Below are 26,342 nucleotides of genomic sequence, written 5' to 3' on the forward strand. Positions count from 1 at the left end.
AGCCCAATAGATTGTCTTCTCTTTTTGTTCGTGGCATCTCTCAAAAGACTGTCGCATTTGGTTTGGAACCTTGGTCGTGGATCTTGAGGAAGTTGAAGTAGAACTCGGAGAACAATAACGACCAAATGACCCAAATCCATCAGTTCTCGAGGTTGAACATGACAAGATGATTGGGTACTTACTGCCTATTCTCAGCTCATTAATAGATGAGATCAGTGATTGGAGAATGTACCACTGTAAATTGTACAAACGTGACGTGCGTACGTAGGTACAATCCAATAATGATAGATGGAAGTTCTCGATGTTTGGCCATTCTCCTTATTGAACAAGGCACTATCTGATCATGTAGTTTGGCAACTTTGCTCCGTCCTTCAATGATTGAGTGTCTCCACTGAACTTGGTGCAAGCTCCGAAAGTTCCAAGTTTATTCCTGAGTTTCCGCCCAACTTTGCCATTGCATCAAATCCCAAGTCAAAAACGAGGTTGGTCTTGACTTCTAATGAATGTGGGCACACACGAAATGACTTTTCACGATGGGTGTGCAATTAGAGCAAAAATTGAGACAAATTGGTCGTTGGTGTTGGTGGTAGATCCGGCCCTCAACGGCCTTCGAAGGCCTACACTCGGTCGTAAAGGACCGACTTCCCGTTGTCCAAATGAGCTATTGTTTAGGTGTGTGTGCTCAGAGACCATCAGATAACAAGACTAATGAAAGCTGTCAGGTTCAACACAACTCATTTGTAGGCCTTGGATTTTTGGGTGACTCATATCCAACCATATGTTTCACAGGGTTGGCTTGATTTTTGTGCCTAAATTTATGTACTTAATGGTATTGTATTTCATTTATATTGCACTTTGAATGCTACAGAAGGAAGGTCGAGTCTCGCCCGGCCAATGAAGCCATCTATAACGTCGTCTTTGCATAAATTTCCGATAAGGTAGTGCCACAGGTTCATATCAAGTTAATTCTTCTGCTGTGTGGTTGCGTAGAATTAATAAATTGTTTTGCGAAAGATCAGTGAGGAGAATCGGACCGGAGGTCTCGTTCATGCTAGAAAACGGCGCAAATCATCACAAAATTGTTAGGATCTCCTCCCTCCTTAATATCTTGTGTTTTATGGTAGCGTTTTTAACTTATTTTCGAACAAAAATCAAGTTTTGCCTGTTTCGCCATTGCCTTTTCGCTCCCTTTTTTTGCTCATCACCTTTTTGTTCGATCCCTACTTATTTGTTGTGGGAGAGTATCGTACTATCAAGGGAACAATTTGACAACGAGTCATGTTGGAACATTGTTGGGCCGAAGAAGAGCAACGGTTGGCTAAATGAACTTTGAGCTTCAACATGTTGTCACCAAAGTTTCTTCCAAACCTATTTGACACTCTATGCTAATCTTGCTAGTCATACTAATGCAGAGCACTGTGTAAGAACCATGAATGAAGACAAGTAACCACTTGAGTTTTGAGCCAGTGGCCAATAGCTGGCATTGTCGGAGAGGTCTCCTCTTAAAAGGCAATTATTGTGCCCGGAATAGACTCAAGTCTTGAGGAGAAACTCCATTTCTCCAAAGTGGGTCTGAAAATGGGGCCCATGTGCTTTTTGATGACATTGAAGCGACGTTGGCGGGTGGACAGAAAGCCTTGAGAATGCCGTTTCGGGCGGTGAAAATTGAAACGGAAATTGGAAAAATGGCATCTGGGCACATTTGTTGCCACAACTTTGTCAATAGAAATGCATTTATTCCTTGCTGAGGAGTGAACAGAAGGAAATTGGTCAAAATTCGGTATTGACGTGAATCGACGTTCACAGTTTGGCAGCAATTTTCCATTGGTACCCTAATCGAGGCAAAAAATCATTCTCAAATGCGACAGGGATATTCAAGCCCAAAGATGGTCAAAATTGCTCTCTTCCTTGAATATTCTCTGTCATTGAAGTTAACGAGGACGCATCCAAGGCCTTTTGGATGGTCCGCTCAAAGAGAGGGTCTAAGTGGGCAAACAAAAAGTTCCCAGTCTCACATACCAAAGTTGGTTCCTCCATTTCCATTTGAGTCTCGCCTCCATTAAGAAATTACGGCCTTCACGCCTTAAGACAAAAGATTGTGACGGGACATTCGGAATGGGTGGGCATGGCAACGGGGAAATGATAGGATTACGGAACCTAAAGCGAAAACTTTACTACTCATTCAAAGTGGATCATAACCATTCGATGACAGAGCTTGTCTTTCTCTTCATTTGTTTTGGCATCAAAACAAAGCCTTGCAACATCATTGCATTGGCCTTGCCAACAGCCACAAGGCCGTGAGTGCACAAGGCAAAGCACAATCAAGAAAGCTTCTTGAAGTGCATTCCTAGGTAAACCGACTTGATGATGGAAACTCTAAAGCAGTTCCGAAGGACTAATGAGGTCCTTAGCCTGCCACTGAAATTCCAAACTTAGCTCTTGAAGCGCTTTGCATTCATTTTATCTGCCGAGCCTCGAGAATCAAATTTGAGGCTGATTTCGCGTCATAACTGGACTCGACTAGCGGAACAGCCTTTCTAACAACAAGAAGGTTCCAAGACTCAAGGCCAAAAGATCAGTCGAAATAACAAATCAAAGCAGGATTCTCAGAAATATTGCTGACTTAGAGGCTGAATGGGTGGGAAATGTCAGAGTACATTGGTAGAGGTAAGTATGCAAACCGCAATGCATATTTTTACGTGGAACAAGTTGTGAAAAACTGTCATGCGTGTGTTAGTACATAAAAGCCATCGCTTTGAAATGAACTTTGGAATCGCGATCCGCCCTGAAAGTGCTTTGCTCAGATCTGTGTGACTTTTTGCTGACATTCTAAAAGTTGTGAGTCAGTTACCACGCCATCATGAATTATCAATAACAGCCTTGAACCTTTTTTTCATGCCCTATAACAATCTGTTGCTAATGGACCACATTACATTTCTAGAGGAATAAGAGGCCATTTTTTACCTGACGATGTGGCAGCATGGCTCTTCTGGTAAATGGTGAGCAAGATAAACGTGTAAGTGATGATGATGACAAGCAATGGCACCAAATACATCATGACCATGCCAAAGATTGTGTAGGCCGTTTCCCAAGCCGCAGAAGGGAACGAATTGTAGGTGACACACTGTGTGTACCACGTGAATTGTGGATGAGCCTCCACGTGGAAAATGTAGATCTGGAACAGAAAGGCCATCATCATATCGCATTGGGAACATACGAATCCCGCATATCAATGGTGTCTTCATCCCACCCACCAAAGCTCTTCTTTGTTATGTAGCACTTTCAAAGGACCGCCTGTTGTATGATATTACCCTGGTACATCTCTACAAATTTACTAAAGTTATTCTCGAGAGAGCTTGCCGTTTCATCCAGCTTTGGAAGCATTTCGAGACAAGATCAAGGAGGACCAATCCATCTATACCAAGTTGGCACATGTCCTTAAGTAATGAATTGAACAAGGAAAATAGATAGAGTCCCGAAGTTGAGGGATGTCATTTTTTGTCTGGACCCAAGCCTAAGAACGAGCCACTGCGTGTACACTGTATGTAGTTAATCTGATATGGAGTTAGTGGGACGAAAGTTTCAGGTCGGAGCTGTTCCAGAACTTCGAGGTATGCTGAAGGTCAAATAAGTTAACCTGGACTTTTTATCCCATCTCCTAAGTAAGACATTAGAATAAAAGGAATGGAGAGAAACCAGGGATAGGCAAAGAGTTGGGTTTCATATGCTCGTTGGGGGAAAACTGAGACAATCATAACTCGAAATAACGACTTACCTGGGGGGAGGCTTCCAAAATGGAGACAACCCAAGCCGAAGTCAAAAGCACCGTCATTTTTTGGGAGGCCTTGCCCGAAGCCAAAGGACAAACGATCGCATAAAACCTATATAAGACGAAAACAAGCCCCGTTAAAGAACCTCCATACACCGTCCTTTTTGGACGTGGAATAAAGCATGAGATCCAGACAATCAAGAAGTGCGTCGAGTCTCACCTGTCTATAGAGATGCATATGAGCACATTGCTGGACAAGAAGAGGCCAAAGATTCGGAAGAACGAGAACACCCGACAAAGAACGTCCCCAGCTGTCCACATAACGGTAGCCGCCCATCCAATCTCCAATGGCATCATCAGAAAAGTGACCTGGAAATGGCACATGGATCTCTGAGATTCAACCACAGAACCACAGTTGGTGTGTTACACGGACAGATCGACATTGAACTTGTCAGTGTGGGACATGTTTGCCTTATCCATGCCAGACACGTGCCTGGCATGAGTAGTGGTGCTATAGATAACGAAAGGCCAACGACGTGGGACTCACCAGGAGATCGGCAATGGCCAGATTGATAAGGAGAAGGTTCACTCGGGATTTGATCTTCCGATAACGACGAATTAGTATGTAAAGTACGGTCAAATTGGCCACTGAGGACACCAAAAAGAGAGCGCTGTAGGCCGAGATCGAGATCACATGGGCAGAGTTGAAATGCATATCACTGGGGAGATCTGAAAAGGGACCTTAATTAGTTCAGACCTTTATCTTCCTCTGTTTCTCGTCTCTCGAGTGGTTGAAGCCAGTACAAACGTCGCTTAGTTTTGTGCGCTAATTAAGAGTCCTTTGAATTTATCGTTCTCGTTAGGCCGCCTAAAACCAACAACCCTTGAGAATTGTGAGCCCTTGGGTAGGAAGGCTTGCCACCAATCCCTTCTAAGCAAGACTGGGAGAACCTTCCTTTGCCCCCAGAAAAGGCAATCATAAACACGAACACCCATGGCTTGGATTTTTACCAACCACTAAGGTCTCAAATGGTATTGAGAATGGAAAAGTGGTGGGCTGTTACTTGACGAAGAAATTACTGGTCGGATATAAATAGAGAGGTCCTTTCCTCTGTGTTTGGCGTGAACGGAACACTTTTTTCTATCCTTCTTAGAAATTGCCCTCATTTAAGGAGGAAACAAACTGAAAAGAAAGTTGGCCATGCAATTCCAGAAAAGAGTTGAAGGAAAACTCACATAGAACAAGGTCTGCAAATAAAGGTTACTTAAGGTCTTTGAGGCGACAAGACAAAGGTTGGCAGTCGTCTATTGGATCAACGTTTTGAGGGGTTGATTCGAAGAGAATCCAAATGTCAGGAGCAATTAGCTCGAACCGGATCAGAGGAACTTATGAGAGTGCCAAAGAATAGCAGTACGAATGGTGTTCCTAAGAGTTCGCTTGCTTTTTTCTCAACGCGGATGCAAGATTGGAATGAACAAAAGTTCGGAATGTTAAAGAGCGGGATAAAGGGAACTTTTAATGCATTAGCCAAACCCGCTGGTAGAGAGGATGAATGATCAATCTCGAATGCCAAAGAGGTTCCGAGTTGCCACGTTTCCTTGGAAAAAAACAAATCCAACGTTGGGTCCAAAAAGCCAATAAAGCTTCAAAGGAAAAAAAACCAGGTTGCATTTGGGACCCCTACAAACTTCTCGGCGGCAGTTTCTCTTGAGAGTTTTTTTCTCTAAAATTAGCCACAAGTTGATCATCAAAACTTCAAACTTCAAACGAGGAACTTCCCCATGTTCGACCAAGCGTTCATGTCAATAGAAAAATATGCATTGTTTATGCTTTTGGGGGGCCATGGAACTAGGAAACAAGGGGGAGTGCCAACGAGCCCTTAAAGTAAATGCAATTCTGCTCTCTGATTGCCCCTGTCCCATTTTGTGGACCAACAAGTTCTACGTAATCAACTGACTCCATGCTTCTCGCCCTGTGTTTTGACTTTAAGACAACTTGACTGGCATTGGAACCAACGAAGAAGATCCTGTCAAAGTGTTCCATCCCTGTCTCGCCCCTGTAAATTGTGTTTACTCCACAAATATTAATCTTGTCCATACCTGAGTAATTTCTTTCGCCCGACATATCGATCTGGAACGCCTGTGGTTCCATCAAAAGCACCTCGTCTTGTCCATTGAAATCCGGGTCTTCGAGAATGGACGCGAAAGACGACAAAGTGGGATCCTCCATTTCGTTTCCGTCGAGCTGGGTTTGAACCGAGATGCTCATTGTTGGCTCTGGAATAGAAAGTAGCTTTCTAGAGAAACGTTCCTCGTACTTTGTGGAACGATGGGTAAACGAGGTGGCTTTGGTCTTAACCCGAGTGTATTCAGCCTTGTCACTTGACAAGGCCGCACTTCACCAACGAATAGAAGCCTTTGTAAAGGCAGAAATCTACGTACTTGATAAAAGGGACCACTTCCAAAACCGACTTGGAGGCGCTGACCTTGACACAAACAGAGTAATGGAAGTATGGCTCCCTTTTACAGAATTATGAAGACGATCGATCTTAGTTGAGTTAATGTAAAAGTCAAAGATGAACAGAATTAATGCATACCTGGATACATTGTGGCTCCTCAAAGTTTAGACATGGTTCACGTTCACACACACAATGGGGAGCTACTTCAAAAGTTGTTTGCTTTATGGTACATGTTCGTGTTCAAAGTCATAATTCTAGGGAAAAGAAATATTAATTGAGTGTTTAGGCCGGATAGGTTGTTAAAAAACACGATAGTTTTACATGTAAGGATTAAGTATACGAGGCATACGCTATCCCCTGTTATTTTTAACAACCTCCATTTCAATTTGGTTATCGCCGAAACCAAATATAATGCACTTTTACAGCCAAACTCCCCACTTGAAAACTGAAATTTCAACTCTCTCCATCCAGGATTGATGGTTTGATAGCATGTGGGATGGACGGATGGATGGATGAACAGGTTTTTTGAAACAGAATCGGGAGGAAAATCAATCGAAAAATCGGCTATCGGATTCCGTTCTATGGATTACAGTAGACCATTGATGGTCCACTCAAACTCCGAGAGAACCACGTGTTTGGTATTCAAGGATTCTTTTGGTCCCAGCCTATATATACATGTAAACACAAACGACTCAATTTTTTCACCAATATCTTCAACTAACATTCGGAGCTATATTTCGGTCCCGTGGATAATAAAGTTTTAAAAACACCCGAGCATTGACATATTCTCCCAGAAGCAGTGAATATTCTAAGATTGATATCAAAGGATGCTCACAATTTTACAAAATACAAAAGGGCTGGCAAGATACCTCCATCTATCCATTCATTCAGAAAAGCAATCACAGGTACCTCAAAATTGATTGTTTCCTTTAGAATCTGGTCGATGCCGGCCAGATTTTTCGCTCCCAAAGCCTCATGTTCCTCGAAAACAAGGCCCACTTTTATGCTGTTGTACAATTACTACATATGCTCTAGTAATTCAAAAAGGCCAATAACACATTGGCTTTCGCAAGAGAAAAACTTGGCGGTGACATCTGCTCCGTGGAAAGAGTAGATAAAATGTCAAAAATGACCTCCGAAAGTACTTCAATTAATCAGGCATCGTTATTTTTTGGGAGCCATGTGTGGTTCATTGTGATGAAAGGGGGCCTTGGCCTCTCAATAGAAAAATGTTCATTATTCTGCTAGACAGTTCATTTTAGTTAACAATTCTTTCAACCGGTGGGTTATTTTTTCAAGCACCAAATAGTTCAACGTTGAAAAGTGCTTTGAGACATATTTTTAAACGAGAGTGGTTTTGGTCCAATCTCCTGTTCGTTCAAAATTTAGAAAAGTAAGCCTCTTTGATCTAAAACATCGAGATAAATACTCACCAGCATTACCAAACGCATGAACTAACCCATTACTGAACTTCAGATCCTGGTATCTTATATAATTTGTGAACTTCTTTGTCTTCAAGATCGTGAAGAAATTGCGATATACTCTGTACATAACTGAGGAGCTAGAGCAACGCATATCAGATGGTAGAAGATATGGTTCATTCAGATCTCGAATACATGTTTTGGTTTTGTTAATGCTTCTATTTATATCCCACCCCTCAGTGAATGTTTTTGTTATGTTAAGGTTCGGCTGATAATCGGCATCCATATCAGTCCAACAAGAGCTGCTATGGAGAACGTCAAGGTCGAAAATTCCCCCGTTCTAACGTTCGTTTCTGACTCGTTATTTACCTGGTAAGAGTTTTAATCATTTATACGTTTGTAGATTTTCGGTCAAGCTTTGAATAAATTACACTCATTTTCAATGATTTAGAACCTCAGATGCCTGAGATTCTTTTTATGCTTCCGGCATTTCGATTAAGCTATGTTCGAGGTTCATTCGAAATGCAAAGGCCTTTAAGGCCCTCAAAGGAGGCAAAGTGGAAAGACGAGCTGCATTCAACTGCCCCGAGAGCGGTGATAAGAAGGCAGTTTCTGAAAGGCTCATTCATTACTTGTTTGACATATCTTCTATTGGATCATCGCTCTGGAAAAGCGTCGTCCAAGTGGGCTTTTAAGGCATCGTGTGTTCTCACTTTATTGCGGACGGAATACCACCTTTCCGAAACGATCTATTGTACCGCAGACAGGATCGAGGAGGCGCTTGAGAGTTCCACAATGAAAAGGTCGAAGACTGCGTGTTCGCCGTAGTTTTGGGAACTGTATAGTCACTTCTGAATGCACCTTTTATCGGTTTGACGTGAAGAATGCTTGTCTCTTCTTGAATAACATGTGCCAGAACATCTCAAAAGAGGCGGTGTTTTTGTTTTCAAATGCTTGAATTTGGGAGATTACAATAGCAAGAAGTCGTTCAATGAGGGCCAAAAGGAGAACACGTGATTTGATTCTTGGAATTTCTCTTAGCGGTAAGAGCGTTTCTGGAAATATGATGGCACGTTCTTTACTTCAATCTATTTCTAGTTGTTAAAGCCAATGAAAAATTCAACCATGCAACACTTTTGGGTAGAATGAGTGTATCAATCTAGGGATACCAAAATCAAATAAATGGCAGTTTTATCTATAATGATTACAGTTTCCAGATGGTGACATCCCTGGCAATGGTTCATATCCGATCTTAGATCACGCTTAGGACACTTTTCGAGTCATTGGGGTTGTAGGATCAAAGGGTTGAGTCTCCCCAATCAGCACTGCCAAAATCACAAGACTACAATAGTCAGGGATCTGTGCGATATTAGATTGGTTCTCCGAGACTGTGAGTGTGGATTCAACTTCCACGAACTTCCTTGACAAGGCCGTCGAGGAGAATCGAAGCGAAGACATCTCGATGGGAAGGTGGGTGAACATGCATACCACATGTCTTTCCCGATGGACAGAATCAAATTCTTTTGAATGTTCCTAGTTCTAAACCGGATTATAAGTTCTCTGTGGGAATCAAACTCATCGTCGCTATCCCAGTGGTTTCGAAAGCCAGAGTGGAAAACCTGGTTTCTGATCCAAAACCTTCCAGTCTTCAACTAGAATGCTAGGTTAGCTTTTATTGTACAAGTCAAGTTTCAAGCCAAAAACTCTCCTCTTGGCACGAAATTGCAAAAACTGAAACAGTCTTATTGCTCTGATATATTCACTTTGCCTATGAATGGCAAAGGCCCCATCGCCTTCTTAAAGCTCTTGGCACGAGATTCAATTATCGGATCCGGATCCAATTCAAAGGAACAATGTATTGCTCCCAAAGTTGTTCTACAACAGGGTCTCGAAAAGCTTACGGATCAAGTTTAAATTGCCCCCCCAGTCGAAGGTTCTTTTCCGACATTTTTTCACTCCTCTAAAAAGTGTGAGCAAACTTCAGATGACCTTGAAACAGCCTTTGGTTTCTATTGCGTTCAGCCGAAGGTAGCAGAGGATATATTATGCAGCAATAAGCAACTTCGTCTTCAGAACGTAATTTGAGAGGTCACGTTGGTTCTTCAAGTCAACTACATTTGCTTTGAAATCAATCTGGAAGTGATCAATTAGACTTGAATACACGTATGAAAAAAGTCATAAGTAATTGCGCTTGCAGCAACATCCCTTGTGCCTGCTTTTAAATCCATTAAAAAGGTCAAAATAGCCTCAAGCCTGATTATATCTTCGAAGTTCAAAATGATCGAATTATCTACCTGATTCCACTTCGAAGCGAAGTTAGATCGATGGATTTGGATTGTGCCTCCCAATGTTTGGTCACAAACGATTAGGAGAATCCTGTTTCACTGGGCTTTTTCAATTGAGCGACCAAATTGTCCTCCACTTTTACAAGCACGTGTTTTCTTCGCACGCTGTACACCCAACACCAAAAAGTCTCACTTTATCCCGTCCAAAGAGCCAATCTGTCTTCTTCAACGTCCTTCTGGCTTTTGACGGAGTGGGCCTTTCTCGCGAGTTTTGCCGAAGAACAGGCAACTCCAATGGAAAGAGCGGGCGATTCTCCACGAAAGTTGGACCGTGTTCAGCGCCTCTAACCGCCGTTTCAAAGGGCGCCCTTTTTGTGTGGCTATTCATGTGTTCGGTCAGAATGTATGGTTATCTGGTTGCCTTTCTAAGATTACCAAGACTTGGGGGGAGGCCAAGAAGACAAATCGTGCCTAATTTGAAATGTCAGTTAAAGGAGGAGAACATCTTTGTACGTCATTTGCAAAACAACGCCAATTACCATTTGCCAGAAAAGGCTGTCTCCTTAATACGGTTAGGAAAGGTTCTTCTTTTTAGCAAAGATGGCCTTTAAAATATCGGATGGAATAGATCCGTGACGGAAAATAAGTATTTTTAAATAGAAAGATCTTGGTTAGCTAATCTTGGATGACCCTCTGTAAGTCCAAGTGGGATGTTATTCAATGACAGTATGCCTCCGTGATGGATCAGTTCCAAACAAGCCAACAAGTGTTATGAACTACCACCCATAATGTTATGGTTTTTGACACTTGATTATTTTGATGCATAGTTTAATAAATACATATCCGGTTCAAACAGTAAATAGGCGAACGAGGAATTAATTTCGAGATGAGTGAGATACAATAAAAAATCTAGAAGAAATTGTGCAGTACAGGAAAGAAACACTCAATGCGGATTTGTCAGCATTGTGGTAAAGTTTTACATTTTGGTTGATGAAAAAGTATGACCTTGACGGCACCACAATTATCTTTATTATCTTTAGGTAGACGGGGCATTAACACGCTACTTTTAGATAATGGAGGTAAAACAAACCAGGGAGTCTCTTCCGTGCAAGCAAATGGGCCATTTCCACCATGAGGGCAATAAGTTCAGGAGGCATATTTCGTTGAGAGCGGGGAACTTTGATACAAGTATGATCATTACAAAGGACGCGAATTGTGGCGGGAAAAGACGTTTTGAATTGAGGCTCTAAAATATTTGTTTGTTCATTAGTGTATTGATATAATTCTTCAAGGAATAGGAGAAAAAAAAATTCATTCAATGGCCTCTTGGAAATCGATGCTTGGTTAAAAAAACCAAAATATATTTTTTCTCGAACCTTTTCAACGGAAGTCCTTCTCATTAAAAAAGGTATTGAAATTATTGATTTTCCTTACATTGAAGTGCGTTTTTGAGGGTAATTAATTCGGAAGTTTTGTGTGAAGTTCTGAACACTTTTGTTTTTTTGGCATGTTGCGTATAGAGTCTGGAAATTCCAAGAACAACATCTACTAAGTTTCATTTTGCTACATTTTCTTTTTGTAAACAAGTAATGAAAATTGTCTAATAGCATAAAATGCTGAGCAGACCATTGCATTTGAGAGATTTGATAAAATAAAATGTGGCTCTATCGCTTAAGGGATTTCAAAGTATTTCAAAAGACATAATGGATACCAAAAGGAGCATGAGTAAGGAAAAAAACTATTTAAATGAAAATTTACCCACTTCGCTTCTATCTTTTCAGTGGCGAAAAATCATTCTAGGGCGTTTTCGTCAAAAAATGTGATATTAAATTGAGCAAAGACAAAGTTTACTTCTAGCCATTACTAGGGGGAGGTACAAGCCAATCGAAGTTGCATTGACACTTATGATCTATTCCGAATTGCACCTTCAACTATGCTTTCGCAATATTGCAACTCACGGTCGTCATGGCCTTCTTCTGCTGCACGAAAAACGGTTTACGTTCTGCACTTCAGAGGGCGCTTTGTGAGTCAGCCTCTACCAAATAAAGGGCTGATTAGGCCGATTCCTCTTTATTGAATTGTAATGCGTTTGTGTTGTGTTTTGCTCCTTCTATCAACATCTTCGTTTTATATTTAGTCACCCTGGTCACATAATGTTCGAAAGAGTAATTGCGTTCAAGGCAAGTGTAGTTTATCTAGCAATCTACCCGGCCTCTTTCCGTTTCGTTCGGGCCGTGTGACGTTGCAAATAGCTATCAAGGATGTTATGGGAAGCTATCGAGCAGTGATGTGTTTCGAACGGGAATGTCAACTTTTTAGCTTCAAGTAAATTTGCTTGATGTACATATTAAGTATCTTCAGCTTCAAGGACCTCGGTTAGGGCTCCCACCACGAGCAGAAGAGGTTAATACACAAGCCAAATCAAATCCGCTTAAATGGGTGGCAAAACGTGACCCTGCCTTTCTAAGTCTCGGAAACAGGGTTGCTTTAAAACTCGTTCCTGATCTTGCGTCTTCATTTTATCTACCCTTTTTTCGTTTGAATTTGGGAGCCTTACCGGAGGTTCTTCAAGCCACGTAAATAGTTGATTTTCCGGTTCGAAACTCGTCACTACTACCGAGGACAGTAGTGTAAGAACAGAAATATCCAAGCAAATCTTGTTAATTAATAGCCATATGCACGACAAATTTGAGCCAGACTTCAATAAATCAATCACGTCAAAATAACTTCTTATGGTTTTTGTAAGGAAGAAGACTGTTGAGATGGATACGCGCATTTCTCTCAATACCTGATAAAAATTTTTTGACCACCGTGGTGAGACGGGTGAGACGAGACGAGAGGAGACGACCGTGTCCATGAATCCAGCTTTTATCTTATTTCCTACCGTGTAGAATCTCGTGCATATCTGAACACTTACTGCTATATCCTAAATTCAAACCATCATAATGCTTTACCTAAAATAGACCTTTAGACACGACGAACACTAGTCATGACGAAAGTAAACTTCCTTTTCATCATCATGAACACAGTTATAGCTTAGGTCTTCAAGTTAGTGGTTTGTCGATTATCGTATTGGGTAACGTCCATACGTTAACATTAAGGCAAGACCTCAATGGAACATACCTTTGTTCTGGCACTGAACTTCCGCCCCAGGTTGACAAACCTCAGCCTTTTGGTGCAGTTCAAGCTTGCTCTTCCAATGGTCTGGCTTCCCGGCACTGATTCAGTGATAGCGTTGCATTTTGTTGACGAAAGTGCAATTCACATTTCCAAGATCTTGGCTAGTCAAAATAACACGTCAAAGGCTTGTTCTTATTCTCAATTCTCACATACCGTGCCTTCACCTACTGCTACAAGGAATGAGCAGGAAAAGTGCAAACACTCCACCAATCATTGATCTAAAAATACATCTTGAAATATTTTGTTTTAGACTTTGTAATAAGTTATGCCCCTCCTAATAAAGCATCAGAACATGAAGAAACAATCATTGTCGTACTTTTTGACACTTTTAGTAATTTTGTCAAGCAAACGTTAACACCCTTGATAACATAATAAAGGGGCAAACCGCAAATGATGTATTCCAATAGGATTAGTTGTTTAAGAGAAGACACTAAATAGTAGATTATTGGTTTTAATTTTATGTCGAAATGAATGGTTATTGTCTATTTTATTTCCAAATAAATGTGGTGGAGGGTTGAAGACTGTTGTATCCCAGTCATCCGTTGTTATTTCATTTATGCTTACTCTTCCACATCCCTCATTACTCGCCATAGCTCATTTCCATTCACCTATATATCACCTCCATCATTCATACACCGTCCACATGCCAATACTTGCTAACTTGTTTTTTTTTTCAAGCCAATTGTATCTTTGAAGTTTCCTATTTTCTGAAGATAATGTTTAAGGCTGTCATAAAGGACCGAGCAAATGCTTTCAAAGAGATATTAATCCGCCATTCCATTCTGTCCTCGCAACAAAAGACTTGACTTTTCTCATTTCTGAAAAAGGATCTGAGACATGGACTTTGAAGGTGGGCAGAGGAGGCATTGCTAACAATAACATACGCTCTGGAATTGGCTGTACAAGACCATAAAAACCAGTTTTAATCTAGAGCCTATCAAATGTCTTCCCGAGAGAAAGGCGTTGTGTTAATTAATCATTTCAATTTCAAGAATGGGTTAACTGCACCCATGATAAATCTTCAGGCAAAATATGACCTTCGAGCATTACGTTGGTTTTTTTTCATTTGCAACTCTTGGGAGTGGAGGTTGCGGTGTTACTCTTGACTATTGAAAACACCATATTCAATACAAACAAATGAGACTTTTTATTGCTTTTTAACAATGCATGGCCTCCTAGTTTCATTTACGGTAAATGGGCTTACATGATTGATTACTTTTCTTTCTTCAAAGGTTACATTTCAGCCTGATAATGTAATCAATTTTCATTCTTAGGATGGAACTGACGTTAATTCAAAGGAAGTTGTTTTGCAACCGGCATATTGCGGACTTCCTTAACACTGCTGGGAATGGAATCCTCACCATTTCAAGATGAAAAATAATAATGTCTATAACCTATTTAGCTCTATATTCTAGCTGATTTGCCAATGAATTAGAGTTGGCGAATCTGGCTACCCCTTGAACATAAGGTTGATCAGGAATTTTGATCAAGAGCTGCTCAAGTCTGACCTAACAGATGCTACGTACGCGCTAGATCAAATCCTACATACTTATTCCTCCATCTAAGATTGAATACCTCTTATTTATTGTCAATAAACGCCGTCTTTGAAAGAGTGGCAATGCTTTTATTAGATTTGCCCGTAAAACTTGCATACCTCACTTCAGTATTGGCCAAATGCATATCGCTATTTTAGCCCAGTAATCGATCAGGTATCAAAATTTCTTTGAACATGACCACCGCCCTTGAAAACATATTTGTATAATCGAATAAGTTGTAGCATGAAATGTATTCCCCGAGTCGAACACATGCCTTTTTAGGAGCGTTTTTTTGGTGTGTCACCCAGATGGTTTGGGGAGACGAATTTCAAAAGAAGGTGAATGAATTCTTTGCTCGTCCAGCCGAGGTGTCATAGTATCTTCTCTTTTCCCCCTTTGCTCGAAACGTTCATCAATCAGCCCCGTTTGAAACAAGAGCGAGCCTTTTATGTTCCTTTTGACGTCGTCTGGACAAGCCCAAGAATGTGGGCGTGCTGTTTGGAGTGTTCTTTCAGAATAAAGTGTCTTTTATTGTCATGAAATTTCGAACGTATGATTGAAAACAACACCCAAAGTGGTGCTGGCATGTCCATCCATGGTCGCTTGGAAGGGAGGAGGGGATGTGTTGAATTTATCATCGTTCGGGGGTCAATCTAAACTACAAATAATTCATGAGTTGTTTGTGTCTCTCTTCTGTTTGAATTCGGGACCATCGTGACCGATTGATCTAGTAGGATCGGGGCGAGCTTCTCTCTGGCACCATTGGAAAGATCTGCAACAGAAATGGAATGGCTATTGGTTTCCTTCTCGTATATACCGCACCGAATGCGAATCTTTTGTTTCAATTTACATTGGATTATTCTTATCATTGTCATCATTATTCCTCGTCTTCGTATTCTTCATACTCTCCCTCCTCTTCGTGCTCATCCTCTTTGGTTTCCTTTCCTTCCACCTCCGCTTCCCCGCCGTCTTTCACCTCGGCGGGAGGGTCTGCTGACTCGTCACTCTCAACGGGGGCATCAACTGGAGCGACGGTGGCCTCGGTTAGGGCCTCGGTTGCCTCGGAGCTCTCAGGCCCATCCGTTTCCATGGGCTCTCCAGCGACCTGAAAGGGATGGATATGGATTCACAATCAAAAGGCTCCATTCAGAGAAGGCATATCGGGAAAACAACGGACGAGCTGAAATGGGAAGATCGTGGTCAATGGTGGTGGTGTATTGTAATGGGTAGATAAACTCCTCCCCGCTAAACTCTGAGCGTCGTAGTCAAAGGGGCACTTTGTAAAAAAGAGGACGTCGTTAGTCGAATAGGGTTTTATCATTTTTTTAACATGGGGTAACTCGTCATTTCTGATCCGAAAGGCCAAAGACTTCAACTCTGGTTCTCCAAGGCTGATATTTTAGAGGTCAACCCAGCTGACATTATTTTTCTTCTATTCAGTAACTGAGGACTAAACTAGGAACTCCCTCCTAGCCTGACCTGGTCTTAAGAAATTATCATTTAGTGTCTCTGATTTTTTTACAAAAGTGGATGCTCTTACTAAAAATTCGCCTTTGACAAAGTTGGGAGCAAAAAATTAGCTTATGCACACAACCAAGTTCAGAACTTTTTCTCAAATTTAAGAAAGTTTATATAATTTCTTAAATATCCAATCAGACTTAGAACTTTGGAAAAAGTGGATTGAAATAGCTTTCACAATCAGATCATTAGGCATAAACAGTTGATGCAATGTGGTTCATGAAAAACGAAATGTAAGTTGATCAATACTGTTGTGCGATTGGCGGTTTGGAATACTTTACAATTTTTTCAAACGATACCTTATTTGATGCTAAATTCCATGGAGTTATTTAACACTCTTAATTCAATGTTTTGACTAGAATAATTGGATCATTGAGAAAAAAAAACAAATCTTGGTGAAGAAATACTAAGGTACATTTTTTAAATAATAACCAAAAATGCCTTTGACAATACATAAGAAAGCAATCTTTTGATCCCTCCCCCACCACCTCCTCTAAAAAGTTGTATTACCTTAAATACCACTCAAATTCACAACAAAACGTCAAATTCATTCAATTTCCAGTTTGTTGACGTTCCATATTTGAGGTCTCTCCAAATTCCGAGGCCTCATCAATGTCACTTCAATCCTGTTCCACAAATGATTTACACACAAATTGAAAGGAGGGACCAAATCAAGCCGGAAGCCCAAGAATGGCTCAAAAGGAGGGGGACAAATGGACGGCTCTTTGTTAGCGTGTGATATAGAGTTCAATACACCTTTTGTGCTCCCATAGAATACGTGAGTTACATTTTATTTTGCCTGCTTCCTTGATGACATAGCCAACGCCAATCTCGATGGTATCTTTTCCATTTATTCCATTCATGATGGAGAAGGAAACGTCAAAGCCCAATGACCTTCGTCGTTTTAACAAAAGGAGATGAAGAAACCCAAGTGGTTCATAAACATGAACAGGGTAAATCATTTCCCAAGGTTCAACTGGTAGCCATCAGGAATTTCTAAAGTCTATTGGTGATTATATCTGGACCGTGTCTTCAGAAATGTTTCTTGTTAATGAAAACTGGTCGATTGTTCTCTATACACCGTGTTTTTAGGAGGAGCACGTGCTCAATCATTTCTGTAATTATAGTTATAGAAGTCGAGCTATGGGCTTTTAATTTGTACAATACACCACAACTACCATTCGCTTTAACATGGTTTTTTTGATTATATTGTTCTTAGAATCGCCAAGGAAAAGCAAAAACACGAGGCAATGAATGAAGTACATTGGTCATTTATCTTTCAAAGTAGTCCTGCAAAAAGTAGAGCTGTAATTATTATTGACTTAAGTCATATTGCGAATCGATAGTGGGACCCCAAAATAGCGAAACATGAATGGGCGGCTGCTTGATGTCACGTAACGTTGACGCTAATGCTTATTTACTTAGTCCAAATTTGATCCAAATACGCCAGCCATTCAAAATGATTTGGTATTCAATGCAGTGGTGAAAATATGACGAAAACAAGTAGACCATAAACTACTAGAACAATGAAGACTAGCAGAGCTAAACAAATTTACAGTTTTTGTTAATGCTCTTTGTACAATATTTTAAAGGGAACAAGAAGAAGTGTTATGTCGATTAGGATGAAAATAGGCCCTAATTATATCCTGCATTATTACCTAATAGTGTAACTCTGCTGGGAATCTTCACTTCAGCTGAGATAGCTCACAATTGAATGAAGCAAACCTTGTTCATAGTTTTTTAAAATCATACTTTCACACATAAACTTTTAGGTAGTTGACATATTGTATCACAATTCGGTCATTTTTCGCTGAATAGATTATATAATTCCCATCATTTGCCAGAAAAAAAAACACAAATGTATTGGAGATTTTGAGAGAGGGGTATAATAATTGTGTTATTCTGTGGTTTTCCTGCATGAATTGTTCATCATTTGTCTTCCAAACAAGCGTCGAAAATTGACTTTAGACGTATATTTTTTGAATATATCTTAAAATATTTGGAAGCATTTTCACTTGATAATTTCATCTTTTGAATAATTTGTCTTTTTTAGCAATTTTGGCCTACCCTGATGATCAATTTGAGTCTCTGAATGAGCCACTCCCTTTGCTAACATGAATGACGCATATGATGGCACACCATTTAACTCGTTTCCATTTTGCTCACCGCTTTGTAAAGTTAACCTTGATGTTGTGGAAGTTGTACTTTCAATATCTTTTTAAATCATCCAGATTTTATCAAACATGGAACTGTCTATGTAAATGCCAGATTGTGCCCTCACTCCAGACAAAGTACTTCTTGAATGATTCAAATAGTTTTGGTTGGAAGGCAGCCTCAAAAAGCCAATCCAAATATTCCAAAATCGACAGGAATCACGCCAAGTTTGCATTAATTACCCCAGGGTGGTTTTTGTTACTTATCCCGATCACACAAGTGAGAAAATAAATAATTTATTGTTGCCAAAGACAACGATTATCAAAACGTATTAGCCCAAGAAACATACAAATGCCACACCACACAAACTAGTTTGCTCTTCTGTTTAGCATGACCAGGTCTCAATGGGAGGTTAGTCCAAAAGCACTCAATTGGGTGTTAAGGGGCCATCAAAGACGGCGTCATGCCCGGAGGGTTTGATGCCAATCAATCCTTGGGTACCTCGGGTTCTGCTCCATCTTGGTCGTTATCGGGCCTGAAATAAGACCCGAAAGGCAACATCAATGAGTGTGTGTATTCTTGAGAATCCGGCTCGACTAATTGGAGAAAGTACAAGGAGTGTCTGTTCTCCTTGATTTAATGCCTTGCCACAAGAAGCTCGCGTATTTCTTGTCGATCGTGACCTTGACTTTTTGGACATTGGAGTCAGGCATGATAGGCCACAACTCAGTTTATGTGTGGACAAAAAAGAATCATGCTCTGGTCCATCAAAGCGTGACCAAAAGAGGTAGTACTACTTAGTGGTGGTGGTGGTGGTGGTGGTTGTACGAGGTATGGTCAATAACAGATGTGCGGAATATTTCACATCTCCCTCGTTTATACCAATCCCATGATGTGGGAAAACTGTCGAATCATGGCTCTCCAAAGTTGCTGGTCGTGATCGAGTTTGATGTGGGTTAGAGCACTAAGAGCCGTGAGTGTTGCTAACCTGTCTGTTTCCGAGTTTGGTGCTTGTGGGCCTGTCTCGTCAGTTGTGGATTCTGAGGGGGCTTGTTGAGGTGGTGGATTGGTGGCCGATGACATAAGATGCGATGGCGTGGATTTGGGGGTTCTCCTTTCAATCTTCAGAAATTCCTCCAGTTCATCGTCTTCATTGGCCACATCAAAGTCGTCGTAATCCTGCAAAAAGAAAGAGACACGCTCATTCCTTTAGCGGTTATAGTGTCACAGTTCGATAGGAAAGTTTCCAGTCTATTTTGGGCCTTGTCCGGCACATTGAAGGGCAGAACAAACTGTTTTTGTTACTTTGATGTCATTATGTCTAGTAGTCTACTTCTGAATTCCAAAGTTGACAAAAATAGAGTACCAGATTCAATTAGGCGATAAATTCGTAGCTTGCTCAATTGGAAAACATTCTTGAAAATAGTAGGATGAGGTTGGGATGCATTAGTAATTTGGCATGGTTGGTTGAAGAGATGCCCATTATCCTCTTCTTTCAAAACGCTTTTCCCGATATAACTACCTTTTTTGCAAGCATTGGAATCATGGAACACTACCTTCAACCACATGCAATAAATATACAGTACATCAAATGTTACCAGGGAGTTATTTTACAATTTTGATGTAAAGCGATTTAATTCTTAGTCCAAGTCTTGTCTAGATCGTCAATGTGATGAAGGGCTCTACTAGAATCCGAAGGAAGAGCAAGGGTTTTTTTCAGCCTTGATATTAATAACGAGTAAAGGGAAAACTCCTTTTATGATATACAATGCTTTTGAGTACGTACCAAAACAATTTTCAAAAGGTATTGTAATCGTCCAATGATTGACTTTATTTTTTTGTGAAAAATATTACCCCTTTTAAGTAACTTTTAGGAATGTCTTAGTTGATAGCTTTCAAATGTTAATTATGTATGTTAGTAATTAGGGATGACAGACTGTATTTGTCAACAACATCATTGAGACCAAAACAGACTCGAGTTCGATCCCACATGTCAATAACATACCTATAAGTCCGGGATTCAAAACCAGTGCACGACTCGTTTGATGGTTTTTCCTTTTGCCTTGAAGAATGAAATGATTCCCTAATGTTATTTTTCGAAAACAGTGCTTCGATCTTTTGCGCAACTAACATCTGAAGGCTCATCGTTTCAGATAAGCTATTGTCACCATTCTTTCATCGAATGAAGGTATTTGAATCTAAACAAGCCAGGATTCTCGTTAACGTAGAGCCATCCTGTCAAAAAGGCAACACCTCCCCTTTGTTCCGTTGACCGTTTTCATGCGAATCCGTACGTTGTTGCTCGTATTTCAAATGCATCATCCTTCGACCCTCAACTTTCAAGATCACAACTCTTTTTACTGGTGCATTTTTCACAGAACTTTGATCAACCAACTTGCTTTGGGGAAGACCACTGGGATGGAAATCAACGATCAATGGGGAGTGCTCTGAAAATGGCAATCGTTCTATCGTAGTTCTAGTCTACACTGAAGTTTGTCTTTTTCAGCACGTGAGCTTTCCCCTCGACGATACTTGATTGAAATGAAATGCCAGGCAATCGAAATTTTTCCTTCGCCATTGGTCATTCAGTGAGGCAAAGAAAAAAAGAAGGCCGTCGTTGATATGGCGCTTCAAACAATACCACGACACCATTAACATAGTATAGATCAGCACTCAATTGCTCCTTCCCAAACTTGCATGATTCTCATCAATGCTTTGTCCTTTGTTCGGTACAAAATGGAATAACTGCTTTCGTCCATGAATGCCTTGATTTTTTTCTTCTTGGTCCATTGGCTCATTATTCGCCATAGATGGGTTCCACGTTCAAAATTGAAAAGGTCAAGATGCTATTTGATTTAAATCTACGAAGGGGTCACTAATATGACCGTCAAGATACATCTTAGGTTTCGCTGGCCAAGTTTAATTAATATTTGATAATCAAGAATTTTCCCTTCTCAAATGAATAAGTGTGAAACAAAATGCACAATGTGACCATAACGTCAAAAGAAAAGGCAATGCTAACAAGTTCCTTGAATATTTTTTTTCCTTTTTTTTTGGTCGGCTTCCTTTCAGCTCCTTGGAATGGGATCTGCAGCAATTCCAGATGAAATAGTTATATATTTCATTTAGCTTTCAATTGATTTAATATCAGATCCACCAAGAAATCAGAGCTGGCGAATCTGGTTAGCCCTTGAATGTAGGGTTGATAAGGAATTTTGGGGAGGGCGAGGACTTGTCCAAGTCTTATTTAAGTCCTATTACTAGATCAACACCAACATACTCCCAACGAAAAATTGAGGGGAGCAAATTGTACAATGATGGAACCCCAGAAAGAAGAGAAATTCTTCTGAATTTTGAACAAAGAAAGGTTTTAAAGATTTAAGGCTGATGCTAATTTATAACAACTGTGGGGATTTTGCTCCTAAAATTCATTATTCTCGAAGTAATTCCTGATCAAAACAAGTGTTGAAACTGTCCTTTTTGGCACTAAGCTTGCTTTTGGGCACATATGAGTACCTTAACAATATTGTTGACATTTTTGTTGCATTTCCCCTGGTAAGTAGATTTGAAACTTTTTTATTTCATGATAAAATAACTGCAAATCCCAAATCAATTATGATTGATTAAGTAAATAATCATTTCATCGAAGCTCATATGACCTATACGGCACGTGTAGAAAACACAACTGTCTAGGAAATAGGAAATCTGGAGAGGTTTCTCTCGTTCTTTTTGGGCGACGAAAGTTACACGCAAGAGAGCGTGGCGTTTTGTGTACGAACAATTTGAGCATGGAACAAACCGAATCAATCCTCATATCGTGTACTACTAAAAGCATTGATTGCAGAGCACGCAATTTTCGGGGGAATCATTTTCTTGTACCAAAATGTAGCCAAAAAGACCACAAATTGTATTGATAGTATGGTATTGGAAAATGTTCTAAGATTGAGAGAGACTCATGTTGCAAAAAAAGAATATTTTTTTTGTTCTAGCTTGTTCAAATCAACAATTGATCGCCATGCCATGAGCTTTAACATTTAGCTATGCTTGTCATTCTCTTTCATCTCGACATGTGATTGAGCGTTTATAGGAAAAGATATAAAATTATGGTCCTTAAATTCATGAATATGTTCTTTCACATTGTCCTTCCTAAGACGCTGTTAATACGATTGCAAGGACCTAGCCACAAGCAAAATATACAATAATCCTGGAATAAAGATCATAATGTGCCAAGGACGATTCAGCATGGCAGGATCTCAGAATGCCCTGTTCCAAAAACAGATATTAAGTGACCAAAAACCATCATTCCATGAACCATCTCATCCCCTACAAATCCAGCCCCTTTTCATCGCATCTGATCTCATGATGGTTCACGATGTTAAGATCGGAATTTTAGCCCAGCCACTGATTGCGAGAAACTCATTACCACTAACTAATATGAAGCGCATCTCTCGATATGAGGACGCTCTTTCGCCGAGGGGAAAAGTTATATTGCATTGGCAACAACACCTTCCCAATGACAGGTACTCAATTGATCCTTGATGCGTGCCCCCAATGCATTGGTTATGATAACGTCATGGCATTGGGCAAAAAAGGAATCACGTGCCAGTAGTTTTGTGCTAAGAGCAACAATCAATTATCCTCATCATCTCGATCACTACCAATCCACCATCCTCACGACCATCATCATCATCATCATCATTGTTTCTTTCCACCAGGAAGAAGTTCTTCAGAGAGGGTCCGCCATCCCAATGACGAGAAGAAACCTTCCAATCACTCCTGTACTTCGTACTTCAGCGGGCCAGCCATTGGACAAAATTTTCCCACCTCATGCATGATGTTGGTCTTTTCTATCTCAATTTGAACTATATAAGTTGGGGGTGTCGTTGGAAAAAGCATCAGTTTCTCATCTCCCTCCTCCATTCACCCATCAACAATTCATCCATTCCTCCTCGTCCTTTGACTCTGACTTTCAGTCCCAACTCAAACTACAGAGCAAAATGGCTTTCAATACCCGAACCCTCGTCGCCTCAACCGTGGCCGTTGTTCTACTTTTGGTCCTGATCTTGGACCAACCTCAATCTGTTCAAGCTGGAGGCCACAAAGCCCATGGAACGGCTTGTATTGTGAAAGGATCCTATTGCTCGTGCCATTACTGCAAGTGTGAGAAGGGACACATTCATTGCGGTGGATACGGAAAGAAGGGATATGGTGAGTGTCAAAGAGTCCAGATTTAAGAGCCCACCCATCCCTGCTCACTCAATCTCGACCGAGTGTAAATTGGTGCGCCTTCCAAGGCCAATCTTTGAATCTGAAACCTTGGAAGGCTAGCCAAAAAGATCCTTGTCATGGCCAATCTATGCCTCCCGACGGAAGTCACGCTGACTGTGCAATTGTTCATGGTCACGTTTGGCTGGCAATGGTGATGCTAAGGTCATTTTTCTAATGTCCATGATCAATACTTGTTCCACTTGCGATTTGTTCCCAACCCTTTAACTGCCTTTGGTGTGGGTTGGTATCAAGAAATTGAGTTACCGAAGTGGCAATGGCCACCTTGTACGTAGTTTACGAACACCTTCAAAACAAAAGGCTGGCAAATACCCTAGAGGGCCACCCCATAAAAAAAGACAACTCAATTCATTTTCTTTTTGCGGACTTCCTTACCGCTACCGCGATTGGAATCCCAGCACTTCAAGACGAGATGATTATTCATTTTAACGACCAACGAAATTCGAAGCATCTTTGGTTCTTGTGGTACTTTTCTCCATTATTTTTTTTTATCCTTCTTGTTAACTCTAATCACTTTACATTGACTTGTCACCTCCCCCAGCTCTTGATTGAAAGAGCAAGGCCAATTCCGTTGAAGGTCACACATGCAAGGAAAGAGTGCGTGTCAATGAAAACAAAACCAGTGAAGCGCAGCCGACATTGGCTGATTGTTGGACTTGATGGTTGATTTATAGACGGCAATAATGATGGCATTGTTTCTTAATGTTTCAGGCAAGAAGTACTGCTATGGATCCATGTCGGGCGAATACTGCCATTGCGATTACTGCAAGTGCAAGCACGGATTTGGTGGCAAGGGATACGGATGCCATTAAGAGGAGTCGAGAGCTCAAATCGATATTGGATGAATTGTGGTGGTTGTCAAGACATGTTTTATTGTCTATTTGTTATGTCATGCATCAAGCTTGTATCTTTATTGCAACAATAAAGGATGAGCGAACCAGTTGAACAACAACTTACATTAACTAGAACTAGGAAGAAGCCAGAAAACTGTTTTCAATGTCGTCGGTGATTCTTTTGTTGTCTTGGGGTATTTATAACAGAAACAAAAAAGTTGTTCCGTCATGGTGAATACAACATTCAGATCAAAAAGCAATGCTCTTTGAACACAATGATGATGATGTATAGATTCTACGATTAACTCGTTTGTCCACTTCTTATTTAAAATTATTATTTTTTCTGATTTTAAGGTGCATAGAAATCATGAATTTTTATTTCAATCAAAGATAAAGAAATTGCACCGTTCGAAAAAAGCCTACAAAAAAGCAACTAAACAGTTGGCAAAGATTTCATTTTGGAATGGTTTTCCAAGGTTTTGTTGAGTCTTACCCCACAATAAACGTCATCGTTGAAGAGCTGTGGCGGCAGGACATGCCTCTGGCCTTCTTTCTTTTTGCCCTGCTCTCGCATGTAATCACGGTCTTTTTCTCGACCAGGGGCTGTTATGTCCACCGGTTCGAATTCAATCCCCAGACTCTTCAAGATCATAAAGATCCTTTGTTGATGGGTCACAATCTGGAATGAGCAAAAACACGACGAGATATAATAACGACCAGCCTTTTCACCATCTCCAACCTTTATTTTTGTTTTGTTCAAATTGAACCAAAATAACAGATATCATTAGATACACGATACAACACTTGAGCCGGTTAAAGATGCTTTACAAAGCATCTTTAGGCCCGGGCACGAAATAGATCCGCAATATCTATAGATACAGTGTGACCACAAAGTCTTTGCTCCATGGTTAGTCTTGCTTGTAATCGCCCATGTTTTAAAGAAAGCCCAGATTAGCCTTTCCATAGATGTAGTATATGAGCCTCTGGTACAACCCAAGGTTCATCTTTTTCAGCCGTGAAGCACATTAGATTTGATCCTGGATTTGATTTAAGACCTGTAGTATATTGGCAGAGCGTTTACTCTCTATTAACTCTTGTTAGGGCAAGCCCGGACTCGAGTCCTTTCTAAATGACTCGAGTCTACCCAATTTCTCCTAGATGAAGTGAAAGACTCATGTACACTGGTCAAAAAATATCAATTTTGTTCTTTGGACTTTTTCCTCAGAAAACGGACTGTAATCTCGAAATGTCAGACAAACAAAGGACTTGCACGAGTATGACTTTCTGTTGGTTCAAAAACCTGATGACCAGATTCCAAGCTGTTTATTGCTATTTCAATTCAAATATGAGATAAGCATTCATAATGGCTATGATATTGGAGCAAGAGTTACTCTTCATTGGGACACCCATCATCAGGGGACAACCTGAGTGAGATAGAGCTCTACCATCTGACTTCCTAAGGAACAAAACACGCAATGTTTATTTAACAATTTACAGATTGATGACCATGACTTTTTCAACGGAACATATCATTTTGGCTGTTGCTCCGATGAATCCCGCTAAAGGCACTGAGTAATAGGTGAAAATTCAGCATCAGTGGTATCAAGAAAGAGAAGATTAATTTGGTAATCCCTAGATCTACAAAATGAAATGCAGTTTTCAAAGCTATGGCCAAAGTGACGTGGAAGGTCACCTCCGTTGAACAATAGCAAAATTATGAAGAAAAATCATGGTCGGTAATCAATCTCCATAAATTCCGCCCTCAATGGCTGTAATGTTTAACTTCATTAAAACAAGTCGAGGAAAAGAATAATGATTGCATGACTTATCATGTACAAGAAATCGACCTTGATATTTTAGTGTTAACAAAGAGGCAAATACTTTTGGGTCACTGTGTACGAA

The 26,342-nt window shown here is 40.4% G+C and overlaps 3 protein-coding genes across 4 annotated transcripts in view; 1 reads left to right on the top strand and 2 right to left on the bottom strand.

The window, feature by feature from the left end:
- The window catches only part of LOC131881139 (adipokinetic hormone/corazonin-related peptide receptor variant I-like), a 16,063-nt gene extending 5,582 nt beyond the window's left edge, over nt 1-10,481 (bottom strand). The window contains exons 1-7 of one of the 2 annotated variants that reach the window (XM_059227913.1): nt 9,944-10,481; nt 6,367-6,482; nt 5,870-6,046; nt 4,317-4,498; nt 3,990-4,138; nt 3,776-3,881; nt 2,965-3,175 (exon numbers count right to left, since the gene is read on the bottom strand). In XM_059227913.1, the coding sequence (XP_059083896.1) occupies nt 2,965-3,175; nt 3,776-3,881; nt 3,990-4,138; nt 4,317-4,498; nt 5,870-6,046; nt 6,367-6,376 (835 nt within the window). In that variant the 5' untranslated portion in view covers nt 6,377-6,482; nt 9,944-10,481. The remainder of the gene's footprint in view (nt 1-2,964; nt 3,176-3,775; nt 3,882-3,989; nt 4,139-4,316; nt 4,499-5,869; nt 6,047-6,366; nt 6,483-9,943) is intronic. The other variant, XM_059227914.1, reaches the window with a different exon arrangement.
- Nucleotides 10,482-15,153: 4,672 nt separating this feature from the next.
- Nucleotides 15,154-26,342, bottom strand: part of LOC131880691 (SH3 domain-binding glutamic acid-rich protein homolog) — a 14,641-nt gene continuing 3,452 nt past the window's right edge. The window contains exons 2-6 of the mRNA XM_059227374.1: nt 24,934-25,119; nt 19,310-19,500; nt 18,823-18,856; nt 15,500-15,754; nt 15,154-15,421 (exon numbers count right to left, since the gene is read on the bottom strand). Of these exons, the coding sequence (XP_059083357.1) occupies nt 15,527-15,754; nt 18,823-18,856; nt 19,310-19,500; nt 24,934-25,119 (639 nt within the window). The 3' untranslated portion in view covers nt 15,154-15,421; nt 15,500-15,526. The remainder of the gene's footprint in view (nt 15,422-15,499; nt 15,755-18,822; nt 18,857-19,309; nt 19,501-24,933; nt 25,120-26,342) is intronic.
- Nucleotides 22,909-24,547, top strand: LOC131880692 (uncharacterized). The gene is made up of 2 exons (XM_059227375.1): nt 22,909-23,529; nt 24,319-24,547. Exons 1-2 carry the CDS (start codon nt 23,319-23,321, stop codon nt 24,417-24,419), a joined length of 312 nt encoding a protein of 103 aa, XP_059083358.1. The 5' UTR covers nt 22,909-23,318; the 3' UTR covers nt 24,420-24,547.

This window comes from Tigriopus californicus, chromosome 5 (genome assembly GCF_007210705.1).
Source record: "Tigriopus californicus strain San Diego chromosome 5, Tcal_SD_v2.1, whole genome shotgun sequence".
Taxonomy (NCBI): Eukaryota; Metazoa; Arthropoda; class Copepoda; order Harpacticoida; family Harpacticidae; genus Tigriopus; species Tigriopus californicus.